The sequence below is a fragment of the Gopherus evgoodei genome, chromosome 3 (assembly GCF_007399415.2).
Source record: "Gopherus evgoodei ecotype Sinaloan lineage chromosome 3, rGopEvg1_v1.p, whole genome shotgun sequence".
Classification (NCBI taxonomy): domain Eukaryota; kingdom Metazoa; phylum Chordata; order Testudines; family Testudinidae; genus Gopherus; species Gopherus evgoodei.
The window spans coordinates 181,992,946-182,018,284 of NC_044324.1; the positions used below are offsets into that span (position 1 = coordinate 181,992,946).

At 37.7% G+C, this 25,339-nt stretch overlaps 1 protein-coding gene across 3 annotated transcripts in view; it reads right to left on the reverse strand.

The window, feature by feature from the left end:
• SYT14 (synaptotagmin 14) overlaps positions 1-25,339 on the reverse strand; it is a 175,288-nt gene that overhangs the window by 32,931 nt on the left and 117,018 nt on the right. For 2 of the 3 annotated variants that reach the window (XM_030557605.1, XM_030557604.1), the window contains 2 exons: positions 17,272-17,540; positions 13,884-14,333 (listed from right to left, as the gene is read on the reverse strand). In XM_030557605.1, the coding sequence (XP_030413465.1) occupies positions 13,884-14,333; positions 17,272-17,540 (719 nt within the window). Of the gene's footprint in view, positions 1-13,400; positions 13,458-13,883; positions 14,334-17,271; positions 17,541-25,339 lie in introns of those variants that run through there. The other variant, XM_030557606.1, reaches the window with a different exon arrangement.

Consider the following 25,339-nt stretch of genomic DNA (forward strand, 5'->3'; position numbering starts at 1 on the left):
AAAATGAAGAAAGCTGAAGATTTTCTGATATCCTTGGTGCATTTGAAATACATCTTGACTGCCCTTAGCCTGATTCTTCATTCCGATACACTGGTTTTACGGGGTTTAACTCCACTTACTTCTCCACTGATTTAGATCAATGAACAAACATCTGCTGGACACACAGCTTCTATAATTGAAGTAAAAATTTACATTCTGAAGTGTGATTTTTTTTTTTTACATATCCTCACATGCAGGTAAACAGAATCATTGGTGAATTTTACTAACAGATGGATTCGATTTGCTCCAAATAGGCCCACCCCTTATATACCCTTTCTCAAGACCAGAGGGAGCTGGTGACTGGCATACAAGAGGTCTTGCAGGAAAAATCCTAGTTTAAGGTTTGATAGATTTTAATTGATTTATCAATAAAACCTAACTCACAGTAAAGGGGTAAATTTGCACTTTGTACAGTACATATGTGCTCTGTTCATAGTGTGAAAACTCCATCTCCTTCCATCCCCTCTTTCAAGTGTCTCACCAAACACTTTGGCTCCTGAGCATTTTGAAGAAATTCTTTGTCTTTTGAGTATTTATGGTTTTAAGAATGCTTGGAAGACAGTTGAAGGAATGTCTGAAATCTCATTTCTAAGTTCCTTCAGTGTTTCCAGCTACAAATTATTTTGGGGGGAAAAAAAACTCCCAATAAAATACCCATATCTATGGTTAATGAACCCACAATAATATCACGTTTAGGAAGAGAGACTAAACTAGATTTTGGCCCCGATTCTATATTTTCATGCAATGGTGGCTAATTTTTTTAAACATTGTCTAGCTTTTCCGAGTCCTAGGTTAGCCCTTCCTTACTTAGAAGTGGAAGATAGGCAGCCACACATCAAGTAATGTCCCTTAATATTGAAGCACTTATCCATGGTCAATTGTATCAAAAGATCCTAAATGATCAAAATGGCCAACTGATTCTAATCTAAAACAGGCAGATCATCATTCATAATCATGACAGCCAAGGTCTAAATTAAAAAGGAAGGTTGGAAACCCAGATTTAAATCCCTCCCAGGATAAAAGTGCTGTCTAAGAATGCCAGGCCTGTTTGAATCCTGGGCTTGGGGAGGGATGGACCTAGACCTTCACAAAAAAAGATGAAGTTTAAGACTGAGCAGTAACTGATAAGTAATCCGATATTAGGAGTTGATTTCTTGTAAAGGGAGTATACTTCAGCTAGTAGCTCAAAAATTGTAAAGAGAATGTTTCATTTCTGGAACACCCAAATCCATATACAGACTGTTTTATAATTCTTTAAAACAACCCTGTATTTCAGAAGTTTCAAATAATCTCTTCTATAGTATGATGTGGACTCGAGTAGAAAGCTTCCTTTGTTAATCTTTATAGAGAGAATTCATAGACCATGGGACAAATTCACCACTGGCAAACAGTTGGCAACTCCACTGAATAAGATTGCCAACATTCTAATAGCACAAAATGGAACTCTCTTGCCCCTCCCATGCCCCACCCCCTGCCCTGAGGCCCTGCCCCTTCTCTGAGGGGATGATTTAATGGAAATATACCTTCTTTCTGATCTTCAGCATCCTTGGCATTTGAGTCAAGAGCCAAAAACGCCACATGTCCTACAATGTGTAATCATTTTGTGACATGGAGAAACAACTACTAGATATTGTTGCTGTCTGAGACCACAAACCCAATCAGAGTGAAATTCAGTTCAGCATATAGCCTAAGTAATCAAGCTTTATGCAAGAGAAAGGCACCCCACGATGGAGTCAGGATACAGAGCTGAAGCACAACCGTACACATCTACTGTCTATAGAGGGGGACAGTGGCTGCCTGCATTCCACATGATTCCACTGGATCTGAATAATCATTGCTCCCATTGATCTACTGCCTGTCTTCAAAGCTGACCTACATGTTGCAGAACACGGGGTTAGTACAGAGGTCCCCTGATGCTCTGCCCCATGTTGTCTTAACATGGAATTTAAGTGGTGTTGAGAACTGTGCACTAACCCTCCACACCAGGAAGAATTTCACCCTTAATTTTTTACTAAAATCAAACACGAACCAAGGCTTTCAGACCTGAAAGATCAGTGTGTTAAGTCCATGCACAACACGCATATATCTCCTGAAAGCTACATCATCAGAACCTTACCCAGTACATACAGACTGTTCTTATACCTTATAATAGCCTAAATGCACAGCATCATCTTTCCGTTGCAGATCAACACATTTTAAAATTTCCAAAGTAGATCTATTCAGTTTTTCTGGTTACAGCCAATACCATTTTGAACAACCTAGAGCTGAGCTGCCTTTTCATACAGTACATGACAAAGTTCTGTCAAATTCACACAGCCTTAATTAAAGATCACATAACATCTTTGGTTAAAATTTGGAACCTGAAAGTCTGCTTTTCTTCAGGTCTGATGCAAAACTGAAATTTCTTTTGCTTTCTTTCCTTTGATTTATCTTAACTATACCTTATTGTAAGGCTCGCTGTAGACCCAGATTTAGCTATATATCAACAAGCTCTGCTTATAAAATACCAGTAAGCACCAGTAATATGAAATTTTGAAACTGATATTAAAGATGACATTATGCCAGGCTTCTGATGTTTCTTGTTGTATCACTGTTTTAGGCTTTTGTCTTGCACATTAAAAAGATCAGTGTCTCACAGTAAGCTCAAAGAGCTCACAGCCCTATATGTTTGATTTAGCTCAGTCCTGTTAATGTTTGGTCTGTTTTAATCCTCTATTAAACCTTATCAAAGAAACCACAAGTGTTTCATCGTCTGTACTATGAACTTCCATGCCTGATTCTACTCCTTCATATTTTATACCAAGGTAACTCAATTAATTGACTTCAGTAGAGTTATTCCCGTTTATTCCAGTTTAAAAGAGATGAGAATCAAGCCATAACAATCATAATATCTTACACTGGAGTCTGATTTTCTATTTTAAGGATTTCCTTCAGCAACTGGATAATTAACAATTGGAATCTTACACTCTTTTCATACAGATCTCTCAATCTCATTGAAACCAGTTCTCCCAATGACATGTTATGTATTTGGAGTTGCCTATAATAATACACCTCTACCTCAATATAACAATGTCCTTAGGAGCCAAAAAATCTTACTGTGTTACAGGTAAACTGTGTTATATTGAACTTGCTTTGATCCACCGGAGTGCGCAGCCCCGCCCCCTCCTCCTCTCCCCGGAGCACTGCTTTACCGCATTATATCCAAATTTGTGTTATATCGGGTGGCATTATATCGAGGCAGCAGAGTAAGTATGCGTTGGCCTCATTAGTGTAAAGTTTACTATATGCATATATTGAGATAATTCAGTAGAAGGACTGTCAGAAAGTGCTTCCAGGAAGTGGGGAGTGGATCCAGAGATACACTTGAGGGATAATGCAAGAGCCATTTGCTTTGAGGCTGTCATGCAACCCCCTTGATGGACTTGCCAGATAGGTTTCTCCAGGTCCAAATCAGTCTCTGTGAAGGGTGAGGTTTATCAATGGAACTGGGGGGAGGAGAGGGTGTGGAGTTTAGAGAGATACACAATCCTTCAAAGACAGAGACAGGTTTTTGAGACTGAGGCCATGGCTACACTTACAGTTCTGCAGCGCTGGTAGTTACAGCTGTGTTCGTACAGCTGTGTAGGGCCAGCGCTGCAGTGTGGCCACACTGACAGCTACCAGCGCTGCAGTGTGGCCACATCTGCAGCATTTGCAGCGCTGTTGGGAGTGGTGCATTGTGGGCAGCTATCCCAGCATTCAAGTGGCTGCAACGTGCTTTTCAAAAGAGGGGGGTGGGGTGGAATGTGACAGGGAGCGTGGAGGAGACAGACAGAATGGATTTTTGGAGTTGACACTGTTCTCAGCTCCCTGCCTTGCAAGTTCTAAGGACTGGAAGATACACAGTACCTACCTTCAATCATTTTAAAAGTTCTGACTCCCTTCCCCTACTCCTCTCTCATTCACTAAATGCAAATTATGCACTCCTAAATACCCGTCAGACCAGATAAGCAACTGCTCAACACGGACTTCCCCCTCCCCCTCTGCCATGTGAGAGTGCTGTTTCTCTCTTCAAGCAAACAGCTGTGAACATTCCAAAGTAATTCCCCTGCCTGCCTCCGCTCGCTCAGCAAACAGGAGCTGTGTTTGTTTTTTAAATAAGCAGTTTGGCTGAACTCCAAGCTCTCCCTTTCTTCCAGTTTGTTGTGGACAGGAATTCTGGGATATCTCCTGATATCCCGGAGGTCAATAAAAGTGCTGTTGGGGTCCACACTTGCTGACCAACGCTGGATCACCAGCTCTGGAATCGCTACACCCGAGGCTCAATCGGGTGTACAGCCAGCGCTGCAACCAGGGAGTTGCAGCGCTGGCCGTGCTTTGCAAGTGTGGCCACATCCTAAGTTGCAGCGCTGTAACCCCCTCACCAGCGCTGCAACTCTCTAGTGTAGCCATGGCCTGAGAACCTGAAGTTTTCTGTGTGCTGGTCTGTGAGAAGTCAGACCTACCAGGGTCCCTATCAGGAGGCTGGTTAGAGAGTTTAGGTAAGATGGACATGTGTGTAGGTCTTTTGTTTTAAGATCCTTTTCTCTGGAATGCTTTGTTTGTATGGCTAAATAAACAATACTTTTGTTTTGAGAAGTCTGATTTGGGTAATGATACTCTGTTGGTCACAGGCCCCCACAGGGAAGAACCACAGATCCAAACCTAGCCAGATCTGATGGGTAAGTACTGTTGATCTATAGGGCACTGGGATCTGTATGAGTACAGAGTTGAATTACATGTTTACAGCACACAGCTTTATGTGCAATTTTGAATTATTAGCCATTCTCAATAAGAGATTATTAGAGAAAAATCTGTTGGATAAAGTAGACTTTGTGGTCCTAAATCAAATATACAAAAATATATTTTTAAATCTTTCAGTGTTTAGTGATAACTGGATCTTACTTTGGTAGAGATGATTTTATAAACTACATTAATGTATTCATGCAATGTAGAGTAAAGTCATTGATACATAGATTAAAGTTCTGTCTAAAATTAAATTAATTATATAAAATATTATGAACAAGATCTTTCATCTGAAGTTGGTTCATTTACTGTAAATTGAAACGGCTTAGTTATTTCCCCCTTTTAATCTATTAAACTGGAAGGCCACCTGCTAATAATTAAGATAAATCCGTATGTTCAAATTTTAATATTCAACTCCAGATTTCTAAAGTAGGACAATGAATGCAATGTATTAGGGGAAGACTTACTATGGGAATACAATCTTCCGCAGGTCTAAGACACAACCATTTTTATTAGGGCTGTCAATTAATCACTGTTAACTCACGCAGTTAACTAAAAAAATGAATCATGATTAAAAAAATTAATCGCAGTTTTAATTGCACTGTTAAACCATATAATACCAATTGAAATTTATTAAATATTTTTGGATGTTTTTTACATTTTCAGATATATTGATTTCAATTTCAACACAGAATACAAAGTGTACAGTGCACACTTTATATTACTTTTGATTACAAATATTTGCACTGTAAAAATGACAAAAGAAATAGTATTTTTCAACTCAGTTCATACAAGTATTGTAGTGCAATCTTTTTATCATGAGAAGGCAACTTACAAATGTTGATTTGTTACATAACTTCACTCAATAACAAAACAATGTAGAACTTTAGAGCCTACAAGTCCACTCAGTCCTACTTCTTGTTCAGCCAATTGTTAAGAGAAACAAGTTTGTTTACATTTACAGGAGACAATGCTGCACACTTCTTATTTACAATGTCACCTAAAGATGAGAAAAGGCATTCACATGGTACTTTTGTAGCCAGCATTGCGAAGTATTTACATGCCAGATATGCTAAACATTCACATGCCTTTTCATGCTTGGACCACCATTCCAAAGGACATGTTTCCATGCTGATGATGCTTTTTTTAAAAAAAAATGTGTTAATTAAATTTATGACTGAACTCCTTGGAGGAGAAATGTATGTCTCCTACTCCATGGTTTTACCCACATTCTGTCATACATTTTGTGTTATGATAGTGTAGGATGAAAACCCAGCATATGTTGTTTGATTTAAGAACACTTTCACTGCACATTTGAGAAAACACAAAGACGGTTCCAGTATCAGATTTCTAATGATAGCTACAGCACTCAACCCAAGGTTTAAGAATCTTGTGAAAGTAGAATGAATTATATTGTAAGAATAGAAAGGATTAAAGAAATGTTGTCTGTACCTTTAAGCAAAATTGTTGGAATGTTGCAACCAGGTGTCAGGAATACAGACATTAACATAGAACAATTGCACCGTTTAAGGGCAATTGGCGAAGTATTAGCCTTAGATTGATAACAGTTAGTAAGGAAATAGGATATGCATGCAGTGCCCCAGGTGAATTTTACTGTTTTGCTTTCTTTGTCCCTTTGTCTAATTCCCGCTCTTTTATCTGTATAAATAAGACTGTTTGGGCCTTGCATGGCCGCTCACATATTCTGAATGTTATGGCGGAGAGCTGCGCTAATAAACAGAGTGGTCTGACAAATTGTGAGTCCTGATTCTAACTTTGGCAATCTGAAATACCTTCCAAAATCTGAGAGGGATGAAGTGTGGAGCATACTTTCAGAAGTCTTAAAATAGCAATGCTCTGATGCAGAAACTACAGAAACAAAACCACCAAAAAAGAAAAGCAACCTTCTGTTGGTGGCATCTGACTCAGATGATGAAAACGAACATGCATTGGTCCGCACTGTTTTGGATCGTTATTGAGCAGAATCTGGCATCAGCATGGACGAATGTCCTCTGGAATGGTCGCTGAAGCATGAAGGGACATAAGAATCTTTAGCACATCTGACGTGTAAATATCTTGCGACGCTGGCTACAACAATGCCATGCAAACGCCTGTTCTCACTTTCAGGTGACATTGTAAGGAAGAAGAGGGCAGCATTATCTCCTGCAAATGTAAAAAAACCTCATTTATCTGAGTGATTGGCTGAAGAAGAAGTAGGACTGAATGGACTTGTAGGCTCTAAAGTTTTGCATTGTTTTATTTTTGAATGCAGTTTTTTTGTACGTAATTCTGAATTTGTAAGTTCAAATTTCATGGTAAACAGATTGCACTAAAGTATTTGTATTAGATGAATTTAAAAATACTATTTCTTTTCTTTTTACAGTGCAAATATTTGTAATAAAAATAAATATAAAGTGAGCATGGTACACTTTATATTTTGTGTTTTAATTCAAATCAATATATTTGAAAATGTAGAAAACATCCAAAAATATTTAAATAAATAGTATTCTATTATTGTTTACCAGTGAGATCATGATAAATTTTTTTAATTGCTTGATAGCCCTAATTTATATAAAACTTGTCAGTCTCAGTCCCCAATGGCCATGAATCCTCATGACTGTGATGAAATTTAAAAGTTTTAGTTTTAAAATGCTTTTCTGAGAAGGTAATGAGTTGACAAATGTAGCGCTACTATATCCTGTAGGACTGCTACATAATGTGTGCCACAGGTAAAGAGCAACATGAAACAAATGCACAATGCATGAAGAAATGTACATATGCCCCCCCGACTTACGCAATCATTTCATCCTGGAAAGCCTTGTGTAACTTGAATTTTGCATAAGTCGGAAACGTATACCTGCACATTAAGCAAAAATTTTCGCAACTCAAAAATCCTATTTCTGGCTTATGGAACTTTTTCCAGAAGTGCAAATTTGCATATGTTGGGTCTTGCGTAACCCGGGGAGTGTTTGTATAACAAATGAATAAATATCAGCTTCTAAACTGATAAATATGAATGCCTTACTTCACTAAAAATAACTCAAACTAAAATGTTTCTTGCACAATTCCAGAGCCCAAATTAAGCATCTTTCCACAAATGTTTGATGCACACACACCTGCCCAGTGTCTAGTCACTATCATTGGGATCACATCTAGTATATCCAAGGATGGAGAGTGAGAAATTTAAATTGAATTATTCACAGCAAAATGACTAGCACAGGGATGTAAGGTGAAAGATCATTATGCCTACTCATTAAAAGGCATAACAGATATACGCACAAGGAAAATTATTTGTAAAGTACTGCAAGTGCTGTCGCCTCTTCTGCAAGAAAGATTTCGTTATAGAGAGTTTTAAAAAGTGATCATTTAGATTGCAAAGTTGGATTAGGGAGCTCAGTAGTCAAGAAGGTGCGCAAGTGTACTAATACAGGTTTGCAGCAAGTCGAATCCAAACACCAAGCCTTCCTCCACCTCTAAGCCCTCAATTAGGAACAGACAAAATATTTTATTAAAATAAATGGAATGTACTATTCAGATGTGTTGGAATTTTCCACACTGTACCCCCAAAATTAACTTCTGAATTCAGATCCAGAGGATATTAAATGTATTTTTTTTTGTTCTATCCCAAACGGCAACTTTCTGATGGACGGTGTTAAGGGGGAGGGGTAGTGTTTTGATTTTATCCAAATAATTTTTCCTCATCTGCCAATAAACTGTTAAAATTGTTTTTCTACTCATACAATACTGGAGACTCTGATCCAATTTCTTGCACAAGACAACAATTTTTCTTATTTACTTGGATGAAAAGAATGATGAACAGTTTTCCAATCCCTTTGGAGGAAAGTGCAGAACCACTTCAGTGATCCTATTTACTTCAGATAGATCAACAAAATCTTTTGTTCAGAGGTATCAGGCAGCTAACTGATCTAAAAGAATCACATGGACACACGGACTTAGATAATCGGCCAAAAAGACCAGAACAGCTGAAATCTGATAGTGACCATATTTGAGTATTTTCCTTGTGTGTGGAAGAAGGAAAGTAAGAGAGAGAAAAATATATTCTTTACATACATACACCCTTTTTATGGTAGAAAAATAGCAGAGAGGAGGGCAGGGGGAGAAGAGTGATGATAAGGCTGTAGATGCAGCGGAGAGAGGATATTTTATCTTGGGTGAGGAATAGGACTTGTGAGGTTATGAGAAGGAGTTAAGATGTGGCACTGAGCCATGTATAAGGAACATAGTAATGTGGATGGACTTCAAGAACACCCACCAAGGACTGTAGTTGACTCTATACCAGTATGTCCCTGACGTGGGGAAGTTTGCCACCAGACACACCAGTAACCATATGCATCTGTGGGGTAGGGGCAGAGGTGAACTAACCTGTTGACCTGGTCTCTAGCTAGGATCCCTTCTAAGTATTTTTAAAGGTGGAACTGAAGCTATGCTCCATGAGACTTATGCAGGACATGCACTGCTCCCAGACTGATTATTAGCAAATAAGAATTTATTGACATGCTATCAGGCAGCAGCAAGTAAGATAAACTTGTTCAGAAGAGATTACTGCAGATGTTTCAGTGAAGTTAGTAAGGTTCGGTGACACATATGTTTAATGTTTAACATATAAATATATTTTAAAATTAAAATATATTTAATATATAAATTATCTAATATGTACAATTAAAATAATGAGAACCAGAGGGGAGAAGATAGCTACAATATCTGTATGTACAAAGGATCAATCAAATACAGCTAGTGTTTAGTAACAAAACAGACTAACACTAGCATAAGACAAATTTGGTTCTGGATTTAGAACCTATGTAAGTACGAGATTTATAATTTCCAAGTTTCCCTACTCAGTTGTAGCTGCCCAAATTAAAATAATCCTCTCCTTTTCTCCTTTAAGTAATCCTAGCCCTGCTTTTAGGACTACAAGGACAATAACATTACAAAATGCAAACCTTAACTTTACTGTGGAATCATGTACACTTCAGAGCATGCAGTCATCAGTCAGGCTTCCCACTGAAAAACTATATCTAAAACCACAGTACACAACAACCCTTAAAATGTATGGAGTTGAAAAGTTTTGGAAACTGGTTCACATAAGTCCAGAAGTATGAATTCCTATTCAAACTATCCAAACATATGAAGGCTTCTTTCAGGCCATTTGACCTTCCATTCCTATGCAATTCCTATACCAGCAACAGGCTATGTAGAAGACCCTTTGACCCACCAATAATCTCCATTTCCCCCATTCCTGGTATTCTTTTAGTGAAGGAGCAGGAGAGGAAGACTGAAAGCCTGGTACCTATATCTACCTTCTTTAGTGGATAACAATCTCAGTATCATCTTTGATGTTTTTCAGAGACATAGCTCCACTCTCCCTCCCAAGGGCTGGTCTACACTATTATGGTAAATTGACCTAAGTTATGCTACTTCAGTTACGTGAATAACGTGACTGAAGTCAACATACCTTATGTAAATTTACTGCAGTGTCTACACTGTGCTGTGTCAACGGGAGACGCTCTCCTGTCGACTTACCTTACTCTTCTCAGGGAGCTGGAGTACCAGAGTCAACGGGAGAGCGCTCTACCGTTGACTTAGTGGGTCTTCACCATACCCATTAAATCAATACTGCTACATCAATCACAGCAGTGCTAATCTACTGTAACTCCTCACTTAAAGTCTACCAGGTTAACATTGTTCTGTTGTTATGTTGCTGATCAATTAGGGAACATGCTCGTGTCATAAACAGATAAGAAAAGTTAATAGCACAGAAGTACTTTATATCTCTTTGCCTGGAAAAGGTTAACAAGAACAGTGAGCCTGGCTGTCACCTGACCAGAGGACCAATCAGAGGACAGGATACTTTCAAATCTTGAGGGAGGGAAGTTTTTGTGCTGTGCTGTTAGTTTTGGTTGTTGTTCACTCTGGGGGCTCAGAGGGACCAGACGTGCAACCAGGTTTTTCTCCAATCTCCCTGATACAGGTTCTTATAGATCCAAAATAGTGAGTACGAGGTAGATAAAGTGAGTTAGGCTTATGTTTGTTTTCTTTATTTGCAAATGTGTATTTGGCTGAGAGGAGTTCAAATGTGTATTTGGCTGGAAGGAGTTCAAATTTATATTTTGCTGAAAAGATTTTAATTTGTACTTGAATACTTAGGCTGGGAGAGTATTCCCAGTGTCTATAGCTGAAAGACCCTGTACCTATTCCATCTTAAATTTACAAGATCATTTTTACTGTTTTTCTCTCTATAATTAAAAGTTTCTTGTTTAAGAACCAGATTGTTTTTTTATTCTGGTGAGACTCCAGGGGACTGGGTCTGGATTCACCAGGGAATTGGTGGGGAGAAAGGAGGGAAGGGGGAGAGAAAGGTTAATTTCTCTCTGTGTTAGGATTACTTTCTCTCTCAGGAAGAGTCTGGGAGGGGGAAAGAGAAGGAGGGAGGAAGGTGAATTGTCCTCTCTGTTTTGTGATTCAAGGAGTTTGAATCACAGTGATCTTCCAGGGTAACCCAGGGAGGGGAAGTCTGGGAGAGGCAACGGTGAGGGAAAGGGTTTACTTTCCTTGTGTTAAGATCCAGAGGGTCTGGGTCTTGGGGGTCCCCGGGCAAGGTTTTTGGGGGACCAGAGTGTACCAGGCACTGAAATTCCTGGTTGGTGGCAGCGCTACAGGTTCTAAGCTGGTAATTGAGCTTAGAGGAATTCATGCTGGTTCCCCATCTTTTGGATGCTAAGGTTCAGAGTGGGGAATTGTACCATGACAGCTCGTTTAAAGCTGTGAAATGCTCCCTTATAACGTTGTTTGACAGCCGCCTGCTTTGTCCACTCCTTGCAGAAAGTATCACAGAGGTAGCCGTGTTAGTCTGGATCTGTAAAACAGCAAAGAATCCTGTGGCACCTTATAGACTAACAGACGTTTCGGAGCATGAGCTTTCGTGGGTGAATACCCACTTCATCAGATGCTTCATCAGTGGGTATTCACCCACGAAAGCTCATGCTCCAAAATGTCTGTTAGTCTATAAGGTGCCACAGGATTCTTTGCTGCTTGCAGAAAGAGCAGCCCGTTGCAGCTAACTGGTGGGGGCTTGGAAGCAGGGTGGACTGGCAGCCCCCCATCAGCTCTCCGCTCCTCTAAGTTCCCTGTGCAGCAGCTGCTCAGCAGGCTATCAATTGCCTGCAGTTCAGCTGTCCCTCCCCGCACTGCCATGTGCTGTTCCTGCCCTCTGCCTTGGAGCTCCTCCAGGGAGCCTCCTGCTTGCTGTGCAGGGAGACTGGGGAGAGGAACAGAGGGGGCTAATGTCAGGGTGTCCCCCTCCCGCCACTCCTGCCCCCCGCTTACTCCTTCTCCATATAGAGCGGAGTGGGGACACGACAGGGCTCCGGACGGAGAGAGCTTGCTGGACGCAGCTGCTGTCTCAACTTCCTGATCTTTTTAAAGGCAATGTACTTAGAGTGGAGTCAGCTTACTTAAAGGGGCAATGCACATCTCGTTCTCTCTCCCACATACAGGATGTGTGTCTCTATCTCTGTCTGCATGCTGTCTTCCATCCCTCCATTCGTGCTGCCTTGTGGAGTGTGAGGCTACATTAACAACGTGTTAACCCTTGAGGGCTCAGCTGAATGCTAGTTCATCATTTAGCAGTAAGACATGCCCCGGGAAATATCCCACCCTCTTCCATCCTCTAACTTCACCACCTCAACTAAGCTTCACAATCATCATTGCTGTGTACAGTATTGTTTGTTTAAAACTTATACTGTGTGTGTGTGTGTGTATATATATACAGTTTTATGTATATATAAATAAAAAACTATATAAATTTTTTTGACTGGTGAAAAAAATTTCCCTGGAACATAACCCCCCTATTTACATTAATTATTATGGGGAAATTGGATTTACTTAACATCGTTTTGCTTAAAGTCGCATTTTTCAGGAATATAACTACAACGTTAAGCGAGGCGTTACTGTACTGGTAAGTGTAGACTGGCCTTAGAAAATAAGTCAAAATTACTTCTGATGAGCACATGAGGTATACGCTCATCTAGGGCCTGATCCACTGGCTTCGATGAGCTTTGAATCAGACCCCTAATCAGAATTTCAGCCATGTGACAAAACCCAGCCGAGCTTAAAACTCAAAACTTCTTCACAAGAAAGCTCTTGTTAACATCCAAAGGGATGGAGGAGCAGAAGGAACTCAACTTCAGCACAATTTTCACTGACACAAAAATGTTACAATACATATTTCATTGTTGCAGGATCCTCAGACACTTAAAAAAATAGAAAATTTAGCGTATTTTCAATTTTGTTTCAAATATTTTTCATTGCTCTTGTATTAAGCACCTCAATAGTAGGAAAGTTTACTTAAGGTGAGTGAACAGTATTTGTCCTCAGAAAGCACTATCCAGGATTCCCTTGCATTCCTTACAGAATCATAAAAAAATGGGAGATGATAAAGTCCTCTAATATCACCTGCTCCATTACCAGGATTCCATATTATATTTTTTATCTGATTCTCATTTCAAATCCCAACAAATTATTGTCCTTTATAGATTAATGTGACTAAAAATAAATTAAATATTTTATTTTGCTTGTCCTCTGAAGTCATTAAAATGAGGGTTTCCACATCTTCAGGTTTCCTATTTCCATTGTTTCTGGGAAAGCAAAGCATGTGTATTATATTACAAACTGAATTTTATTACGGAAGACGAAAATCACCTACTAATATAGATTTTTTAAAATGAAAGCACAATGGTTAACATGTTGATAAATCAAACCTGTAAAACTAATCTCAATATAATAATTTTATCCTCCTATTACTATTATAATATTTTATAGTGAAAATACCAAAATAATCAAAATGAAAAAGCATAGGCAGGTTCTACACATGAGAAATAAATTTACCTAACAGTAGCTAATTGGACTCCCTCCCACAAACTATTATTTTGCATAAAGTGTGCATGACAATGGGGAGGGGAGGAGTCAGTGGAAGTGTTGTCTCTATAAATATATAAACTATTCCTAATCAATTCAGGACAATTTACATAATTACATACTATTCTGCTTTGTACAATACTCACAGAAAGACTGTAAGAAGGCTCCATTATCACTGGTACTGACATCTTCCCTTGAAGATTCAATTTGGTTAAGTAAAAAATCTTTTCCCCCACAATCCTCTCTTTTTTCATGCGACGTACACCATACAGTCTAAACCGAACTGCATAATTCCCAATCATCTCAGATTCAACGTGATTAAATTTGAATGTCTCTGCGAAGACAGGGCATGGTCCCCGCTGGATGCTGGTTTTTGCTCTCTGTTTCTTTATAGGTAGGAGAACTAGATGTACTTGCCATGAGTTTCCGCCTGTCCTGTTATATGTTGGGATGTCTGTGACAGCTGTCACTGTTACTAGAAGCTTCTGCTCTTGTGAATTATAGTCAAAAGTCACATCCAGCCTGCCATATTTAGCTACTGGCTCAGGATCAAAAGGTTTAGGAAGCTGTGAAGATGATCCTCGAGCTGACATATCCTAAGGAAAGAAATATAAATGCTTTTATTTATTTATTTTTGGTATTCTATTATTAAATCTAGCATAGAAATGCATGGTTTTCTCTAAGCAGCATGATGTGACTATGATCTTTTTGTTCACTTCATAAACAAGGTAATTAAACACTGAAGAATGAAGAGGTGGCTGACTGGCAACCAAGGAAAATCAAAAGCTACTTCCAGCTAGTCAAAATAGAAAAACCCAGGCACCAACTGGAAAAGAAAAAGCTAGAACTAATAAAGTTATATTAATGACTTAATTTTTTCAGTTCCACATAAGCTTAGATAAATAAACTATCATTCATTGTGATAATCCAAATGTGTGCAATCCAAATGTCTGATTCAAGTGAGGGGTTCTGCAGAATTTTTTTAAAAAACCAAATACTCAAGTTTAACATATTTAACACATTAATACCTGATTTGACGGTAACAGAACATCGTGAAATATATAGGACTAGAGCAAGTAATGGGCCAAATGCTGCAGTTGGTTGCACATACAACTCCCACTGCAGTCAGATGTACATGCAGCAGATGGCTAATATAGGTTGTTAAATGTAACTTCTTAGAAGTATACAAGAACCATACCTATGTCAGAAAAGTCTTCTTACTTGCCATATATTGGATATCAGTTCTTAAAGCAATTATTGCTAATGCTTAATTTTTAAAATCTTCAGTGTTCTCATTAGCTGTGCACTTAAAAATTTAATAGCTAATAAAATAGTGAAGACATGCTGCTACTTTCTGTTTCAAATAAAATCACTTTGTTTGCACAATGAACCCTTCTTTAATATGGGATGATTTTTCTCCCTTACAGCATAAGTAGTTTACTACAAATTTACTCCATTTACATGGTACAGGTAGGTTAGTGAAAGTTAACCTAGCTGTACCTACAAATATATTCCTATCATGGGGCATGATTAAGGCTGTATTTTTTAAGAAAATAAGTGCTATTTTGTGTGAAGTAATATGTCAGATTTCATAGAGCAACTTTAATTTCATAAATACAGTGAGTGCTTCATACAGCGCTAGAAATGTTTCAGTATATCAATCTATGTAAAAGAAACAAATAATTTCTACTCATTATTTGACAAAAATTTTATTTTTAAAAAGTCAAGTATAAAGAAATAATTTGTGTGCCTCCCATTCAAAAACACAACATTTCAATAAAACCAACAATCTGGAACTCCTCCTATAGAAAGTGTTTTTTCAGTGGTGTTCATTCTGACATAGCATGATGTATAGATGAAAATTCTCTGGCATTTATCATTCAGCAGAACATGAAAAGAATCTTTTAACACATGCACTGTGGCCTGACCCAAAAGATGACTGACTACTGACTGACTACTAGGATGACATCTTGATATTTGGGGCTTTTTCTTATATAGGCACCTATTACTCTCCACCCCTGTACCGATTTTTCACATTTGCTGTCTGGTCCTCCTTCTGACTACAATATTTATCAATCTATATTTTTTTCCATTTGGGAAAGCCAGGTTGCCTAAGTATGTTTTCTTTTCCCATGATTGTCCTGTGATCGCTGGTCTGTGTCAGCAGGCTCAACCCAAGCAAGCCCAAAGAACAGGCCAGCTATTTCCAACAAAGACCTCCTCAGCTACCTTCGTCAGCAATATTGTTTGTTCAGTAACAATCCACATCTCTGAGGTTTTTCCTCTCTGCATTAGCAGTTTATTTTTAAAAAGGAGGGTATAAAGTTTCAATGCATGTTTTACACAGCAAATTGTCAGCTCCACATTTTCCATTAAATCTGTGATTACCATAAAAATAATACAGTCATAGTCATGATCAGTGACCAGTTTCTACGAGGATATCAGGAGGGAGCAACAGGTCCTCAAACCTCCTGGATGTCATTAAAATTACATTCATCCCCATTTATTTATTTATTAGGGAATGGGAAAATTCTAGATCACTGAGGGAGCCATTTGACCAAAGGTTGGGCCTGAATTGAATTTATAATACAAAATAGTTCTGATCAAGATAAAGCAATGGTTCTGTATGCTTGCATATTGTACCTCAATAACCTCAGTCCAAGGACTGATACAATTAGGAGCTAAAAAATGCAATGGCTAGTGTGACAAAAGATACTGTATAAATAAGATTTTTGAAGTATAATATAGATCATTGTATTATTCATATGAGAAGTATTTATTCCAAACATGTAAAACCTTAATGTAAATCCTGAGGTCCTTTCATATGGCTGAAGGTATGACTTTTTCATATCAATGAATAGGAAATGCTATAATGTAGCTTTTTTGATCTAAAAATTGTTTGCTTCTGGTTTAAGAATTGATACTATTGATTGTCTTTATACATTTTAGACATCTACATATTAAAAATATTAAAAATTCAGTTTAGGAAGAATAATCATTACAAATTACAAAGAGAAAAATGAGAAAGTAAGTGTACCATAAATCAATTACATTATCCATAATAAAATATTTCTTTAATCTCAAAACCATAAGGATACTTAATCAAGATTTTTCTCCAGTTCTCTAGGGAGTTTAATATGAAAGGCACTAAGAGAAATATAATTTTGATTGATTTATTGCTAAATTATTAATTGAAAATTGTTATAAGAAGCAAGTTGTTAATATATAGTTCCCCATGAGAATGTATATCATAGCTTTTACTGGTTTAAAATATAAACTATTCCTGCTGGGGGGTTGTTTTAAAATGAAGTGTCATTGAGGTCATTATACAGAGCAAGTTAAAATCTTATTGCTATATTATTTGGCAATATACATTTTTCTTCTTTATAATAGACCTTTGAAGTTAATGTACACTTTCTCTGTAAGATGTAAAATAAACATCTTGATTCTAAAAGATCTACAAGAGAAATTAATATACTATTGTGTTACATCCAAGATGCCTACAAGTGTAGTGCTAGACTGTATTTCATTTACCTCTGGGCTAAGGACAGCAGTACTATCACTGGGTACATCCTCTTCATATCCTTTGTTATGGAAGCTTTCTATTTCATGTCCGGTGCTTCCTTCACTTTGGCACTTGTATGAACATCTTGGACTGTTGCTACAGTGGGAAAATTCACATTTACTGTCATCAACTTCAGAGGGTGTACAAGAGAGGTGAGGAGAACCACTATCATCCTGATATGGTGGAGGCTGCAGTTCATCCAGTGGAGGTGTTCTTCTCATTCTTTGAATACAGTTTGCTGTGAATAAGTGATAGCTCTTTACTTATACGCTTTCTGAACTGAAAACAGATGTAGCATTTGGTTATTATTAACTGCTTTGGAAAAAGACTGAATTTGAACATCTGGACGCAACATTTAAACACAGCAGTTATCTTCAATTTCTTGATGTTTCAAATTAAATAGGACACTCCTGAAAACACACTGCATTAATAAACAAATAACATCTATCTCTTTTAGAGACAACGTATAGGAAAAAAAGCAAATTACTTGAATACATGAATTGTATATGCATGACATAAATATTTTACACAATATAAAAACTCTGGCTCTGATTGTGAGATGTGCTAGACCCCTCCAACTCTATTGGATGCAATTCACTAAGTCAGAGTTTTGGGAGTGTGAAGCAGTTGGGCAAATGAAATCCACACCCAGACCACAGTGGAAGATTGCTGAGTAGCTGCTATGTGGTGCTATTCCAACATGCTGTAATAGTGACTACAACTCCTCCATGTCAGTTGTGTGAAGTATCAGGGATAATGGATCCATGTAAATGAAGATCTGCAGCCTCTCTCCTTGCCTACCAGCAGTGTGGCTTAGTATATCATCTTATGTAGGGCTGGCACAAAGGCCTTTTTTCCATGGCTTGTAGGGACCGCATTGGCACCTCTGAGCAGGTGCTCAGTCAGTGGACTACCTGTTCAGCCTTTACATAGAGTTAAAGTAATGCAAAAGACTAGCAACATGCCCCTTCCCAAAGGTGAATTTCACCCACTGAACTTAAACTTAATGGCTTCTCAGCATCATATCCTCTGTTAGTTATTAAAATCAAAGGGCTCAAAATTTGGGTACCTGGACATTAGACACTGGTCCCTACTCACTGAAGCCATTGGAAAGATTACTACTGACTTTAGTGAGCTTTAGATCAATCCCCAAAGTGACTTCATTTTCCAAGGGGCTGAACATTTTCAGCTTCCACTGACACCAGCTGGACAGATAAATTCTGTCTACTCAGCATCAAGGAAAATCAAGGTGCCAGAATACAGATGTAGAAGCCTGATTTTATGCACTCATTTCAAATTTTAGCTTATTGCCTTACTACTTGGCACTACAAAGTAAACTGCAGATGGGAAAATAAAATATGGTCTGTGTTAGCAGAAGTAACAGAAATTCCAAAGACATAGGTAAAATATGTACCATAGAATCATAGAACTATAGGGTTAGAAAGGGACAGCAAGTGTCATCTGGTCTAATCCCCTGCCAAGATGCAGGGCTTCCAGGCTTATTGATGGGTCTTGGTAAGGTTGTTGAAGAGCTGGCTGGTACATAACATCAGTTTTTGTTCAGCTGATGGTTAAGGGCAAAGTTATGAACAAGGTCACACTGCTGCAAAAAGGTAGGTGGTGGTCAGATTTGCAGCACGGACTCACTCCCTAGGAATGTAAGGGCAAAAGGCTTTAAAGGTGCAAGCCCTGGTGTTCGAAACTCCTTTCTCCGTGCAGCAGGCAAAGTAGCATCTACTGTCCCTCCCCTTGAGGTGTGATTATCAGGCAGGGTTTGAACCTGCTGTGGGCATTGCACTAGTCACTCCTTTTTAGGGGGCTGGGAAGGAATTATTCCCACACTACCATATTGGCTTCAGTGGAGTGGGGTTTTTTTTTTTGCCTTCCCCACAGAGAGTGGCAGGGAAGACTTATTATGGTGAGCACAAAAGGTGGCAAGCTATATGTCGCAATTTATTTTGTAAGTGTGGGGTGGATGTCCAGTGCAGGTATTCCAGAGGGAAGGTATCCAGTGACCAGATAAATGGCCTGGTAAAGGACTTAAAAAGAAGGTGCTGGTAAAAGGAACAGAACGCTGTGGAGTTAGGGGCTCCTATAGTTGGAACGACAGGGAGCCAATCCCCCACTTAACGTCTCCTATGAGGGAGGGTGGATGGCAATGGATTTGCTAGAGGGACCTGGATGGAAAAGGATGGGTAGCTGGTGGAAGCCCCCTGGGTAATTACAGAATAAACATTGGGTTACCTGCATTGTACACTTTTATCTGCTGGGTAGTCACAGACAACTAATAATAAAGTTGCATCCTGATTAAATCCATATCAAGTGTCTTCTTCTTTTGGTATAGTCGGACAAAGTCACTAATGTTATTTCAAATCTAAAGTAACAGTTTCTGCTCAAAGTGGCAAAATGCCCACAAACAACATTAAATGAGACAACTACCACCATACAGCTATGTCTCAATTTTTTATTTTTTTTAAAAGTTGCAATCTACAATGACAATTTTTTTTCAGTAATTTGTGCACAACTTAGAGAAACTAAATGTGCCCGGACAGCTATAAGCACCATAATTGTCTTAAATGAGTAAATAAAATGACTATGTGATTCATTTTTGTTTCCACTTTGATGAACTCTCTCATGTGCCCCTATGGGAAAACTGCATAAGACTGTGTGACAGAAAAGGTGCTCTTAATGTAGGTGGAGTAACAGTGAAGAGAAGAAAATTCCTTTTAAGCAGCTAGAGTGATTCATAAATGTCAGAAAAGCAGAAACATAAATGCAAGTTTTTAACTATTTATTTTTGAAAGCTTACTACAACGTAAACTATTTAAAACAGGTTTTGAATGCCGATATTGAGGATCTAAGTACACATTTGTATAAACAATGTAAACAGGCACAAACCATTTCAGAATAAAAAAAGCCCTTAACTCAACATAAAGAGGTAACTAAGTTTTTAAAGGAATTAGACTGAAAATGGTTTTCGAGGTAAAATATTTTTTAAAAAAATAGTAACAGTGGATCTTTTTGTATTAAGAATCATCTAATATTAGATAGACCTTTCTTCAGGTTAAATTTTATTTCCCCTATGTGCACACATAGATGTAAATGATCAGTGCTGCAGAATACATATCCATATCCCTTGTCCAACTCTTAATCAGAGAGGGCAGAATTTCCTGATATACTAAGCAACTGCTACTCCCCTGACTTGAGTTGGAGCAGCAAGTAATCCAGTGCTTCTGAAAATCAGGCCCATTATCTCACGGCTGCCTAAACTCTTTCTGATCAATTATGCCTGTTCTGAATTTGTTTAAACTCTTGCCTCAAAGTTCAGAGTCAAGCAAACAGAAGTATGGATTAGTAGCTGCCTAGCATTGTAGGCCTAATATATTCTGGATGGAATTCCACTGAATTCAATTAAGTTACACCAGAGATTAATTTGGCCCTGCATTCTTCTATTTTAAGAAGCCCCTCCTTTGCAAACCAGTAGCATAGAAGCATTGCCAGTATATGCCTTTCCAATCTTACGTATATTTGTATTCCAAATAACACTTCAGCAGTCACTGAAATGAAGTAATATGGGTACTTTCCTCAGACAATGCAGGTCACACAGAAATAGGAGTGTTAGGGATGTTAGATGACCATATTCAAAGAAGGAGTTCAAATATAGCAGAAGCCATTAAAAATTAACACTTGCCAACTGCTACCATACAGTTACTATGGATCTCCCCTACTCTAACCATAAGGGATACTGTGGTAGCACAGATACCATTATGTGCTAATTTGGCAAATGATGGTTTATAAATGGCTATCATTGTTTATGTATTATTGCATGCATTAAAGTACTATCAGCAGGAACTCTGTGAAGAGACAATCTAATTGCTGATGGACATCAGAGACCAATGAAATCACATAGACTCGATCAAAGCTCAAAATAAGAAGTAGAGCATTTTCCCTAAGAATTTAACTAGTAAGAAGCAAAATTATATAACCAGCAAATAATATTTTTTTGATCAACTTGTGTATAGATCAAAGTTTAAAATTAAAAAACTTTGTTTGTGTATGTCAGCCCTTTCTGAGAGATTTTATTGATTGGGCATGTTAAGAACTATGGGTAAGAATCTATGAACACAAGCAGCTGATGGACTGCTGGTACAATCAGCAGTCACACTGAGTAAATGGCCATTAGCGGACTGAAGTCAGAGGTAAAAAGATTTTCTTTAAACTCTGTCCATTAAAAGATGGATGTTAGTCTATTTTCAAGAATGCCCTGCTCTAGGCTTGATTCAAAGACCACTGAAGCCAACAGAAGTCTTTCCCTGCTTCAATGGGATTTCCATAAGTCCCCATAGAAACAACCTATGCCAGGCTGAATATTACTATAAACATACCATTTATAATTATGTGAATTATGTGAAAATTTTCACATTTTTCAGAGCAGAATCATGCTTTAAGGTTTCAACAGCTTGCTGAATAGAATGCTTTTCTTCTCACATTTTTTGTTGTTTATAAAATGCTTCATCCCCAATTTTGTTAATTTTTTCCACTTTATTCTGGTCCATTACCTTCCACTTTAGTCCCAACAAAAGTATCCTGCTATTGGTAAAGCTCTTTTCTCTGTGTTTGCAAATGTAGGATCTTCAACTATTTCCCCCAAATGGTCATCATCTCCACAATCCTATCATTCTTTTATTTAATTTTTCCAGTCCACTTCCAAGAATGACTATCTCATTAGCATCTGGAAACTAAAACTTTATTCCTGTAGTTGTAATTCCCTAGACATATAAACAACAACCAAAATACACTTTTGTACGTGATCTTTGAACATCTTGTTATAAACATACAGTTAAGGGTTAATTCCTCTTTTACCTGTAAAGAGTTAAAAAGCCCACATAACCTAGCTGACACCTGACCAGAAGGACCAATAAATACATGGAAATACCATCTCACAGAACTAGAAGGGACCCTGAGAGGTCATTGAGTTCAGCCCCCTGCCTTCACTAGCAGGACCAAGTACTGATTTTACCCCAGATCTCTAAGTGGTCTCCTCAAGGATTGAACTCACAACCCTGGGTTTAGCAGGCCAATCTGGAAGGGGGAAAAGTCTTTTGTCTGTGCTGTGTAGGCTTTTGCCAGAGACAGAAAAAGAAGGAGTCATCCCACTCCTATAGGGTAGTAAGTATTTAGAGAAGAAATGTATTAGATTACTTTTATTCTCTTGTTTGTAAGTTCTTTTGCAAATAAGAGGGAGGCTAAATTTGGGTTCTTTGTATAACTTTAAAGTTTTGCCCAGAGGGAAACCCTCTGTATTTTCAATTTAATTGTCTGTGAAATTATCTTTCATTCTAATCTTACAGAGATACTCCTTTTACCTGTTTTTCTTTCATTAAAATTCTTCTTTTAAAAACCTGACTGATTTTTCATTGTTTTAAGATCCAAGGGTTTGGATCTGTGTTCACCAGGACTAATTGGTGAGGGGGATTCTCAAGCCTATCCAGGAAAAGGGGTGCAGGGGTTTGAGGGCAGAATTATTCTCAAGTCTGCCCAGGAAAGGGGGGCTAGGGACTTGGGAGGTATTTGGGGAAAAGCAAAGTTCCAAGTGACTCTCCCTAAATATTTGGAACACACTTGGTGGTGGCAGCATAAATTTAACCTAAGCTGGTAAAAATAAGTTTAGGGGGGTCTTTCATGCAGGTCCCCATATCTGTACCATAAAGTTCAAAGTGGGGAGGGAACCTTGATGCATCTCTTGTATATTTTTTCTTTAAATATTCACAATTTTGTGGGAGACATGCTTTACTGAAAACTTCATAATGAACCTGGTTCTAAGTTTCTTTAAATCAACAAACTTTATATAAATCCAGAATTTTTGCAAGTCATGTTTTGTAGTTTTCATGAATATCTTTACTTTAGGTGGCATCTTTCATTCCTCTGCAATTTTGCTACATACAGTATTTTTCATACTTCATTTTTTAATCTAACGTAAATTTCAAGTTTTAATCCTTCAGGGGGTTCTATGCAAATGTTAAGACAATTTTAATAAAACATAAAATGAAATACATGTTTAAAAATTAAAGACTTTTTTTTTATTCTGAATGATTAAGCACCCTTAGCTGTTTCTGGTATGCAGCTCAGACCATCCAAATGTCATTTTCATGTTTTAATATTTTGGATGGGAGAAAAGTTCAACTGACTGAATAACCCTACATCATAAGGAGAGGACAAAATATAAATATATAATATTGAATGAAGGGTTTATCTTCCCTTTAAAATGAAAAGATTATGTGTGTGTGTGTGAAAAAATGTTATTTTACTATGAAGCAGATTTCCTGGTATTTTAATTTTTACGACGGAAATTCGCCTATCAAAATGTGGGGAATCTAAGGTCAACATGAAATGTATCTGTATATTGGGAGGCAGACCCTTTTTAACAATCTTCTGTTTTCAAATGCTATATATTTTGGTTTTTATTCACAATACAGTAATCTCTGGTTTCTTTTCAAATTTAAAGGTTCTTAAAGTAAGCTGGAATTGACAGAACCAGGATTTAATCTACTATACATGCTGTACCAGCACAAATGATTTATTTTGTTAATGGCACTTTTTCTTTGCTCCCAAGTATTTAAAACATCATATGTTCATACTCATTATAGGCTTTATCCTCTGCCTGTGGAAGTGTTGGCATTCACTTCCATTTCAGGTCTGAATCCCATATCACTACACTGCATTTTCATTACATTCCAGAATAGTTTTATTAATCATAGATGAATATATTAAATATTGATTGTCATATGCTAGCACAATTACTTTTTATTATTATTAATACAAATGATTAGAGTATAATTTTTATTTGATAGAATATTAGATTCCCTAAAAATGTTAAATGTCATTTATGTACATTCTTTCAAGCGACTTCCAAATTTTCTCTCAGGAGAAGTAAAAACTCCCACAACTGAGACTATTGTTGCTGGTATAGTAAATTCCATTTACTTGTGTTTGTTTACATTGTGAGCCAATAAAACTGTCGTTTGTTTTGGTTTGCTGACAAAATGTGGGAGCCTGCAGAGTCTACTGTACTTTTCTGTTAACTTCTGCTGCAACTGCTGCTTATTATTTTGCTGCAACTGTTTTTGACCTGAAAACTATTCCATTAGCTTGACCAGAAATGCATCCCTTGTGTAAGGGATAAACAATGGTCAGTGCTGAATTAGTGAAGTGATTCCAAGCTTCTGAGTGCCAAAATGGACTAAAAATAGAAGTACATTATAAAAATGAAGGAAGCAAGAATGGCTATCTGGTATCTACTCCTTATTTTAAAAATTATATTTATCATTGTCCTGTTTCTCACCATCTCTCTCCATCCCTCCCTTCATCAGAAATGAATCTTGGTATGTCTTGAATTCATCTTCCTTCTACTTGAATAGCATTCCCTGATAACTTATTCTGTTCTCAGTAGTTTGTGTATGCAATGATTAAGTTCCCATTTTATCCTTAGTTTCTTAAATAATATTTAACAATTATCCTGTACAGTGCTTTATATTGTCAAAAGTCTACCCAAATACTTCTCGGCTGTACTTATTTAAATATATAAGCTTATTAGTATAACCATTTATATTGATCAATTTTAGCAAATTCTCTCAAGTGTTTTAAAGTTTCTGCCACACAAGCTCAAAATCTCCTCTCTTTCAGTGAGATTATGCACAAATCTCTAAAACCTTTCCTTGTAAGAGAGATTCTAGAGACTTGAAATGATAATAGTTGTCTGACACTGTACCCTTATTAATAATATACATCCTTGGGGATAATAACCCGTACTGTATACAGTTCTTCAGGTAGTGTTGCCTTATGCAGTACTACTGCTCGTTTTGTATTCTCTTCTTCAGTGGATACAAGCTAGACTCTGGTTTCACCTTTTTAACTAGGGTTGTGCACAGCGTCAATAACATTAACTATATATTACTTTCCAGAATTGTGTACTAAGTTGACTAATTAGTATGTATTCCTTGGGCTGCATCTTTGTTCGACTACTAAATTGCGTCTTCA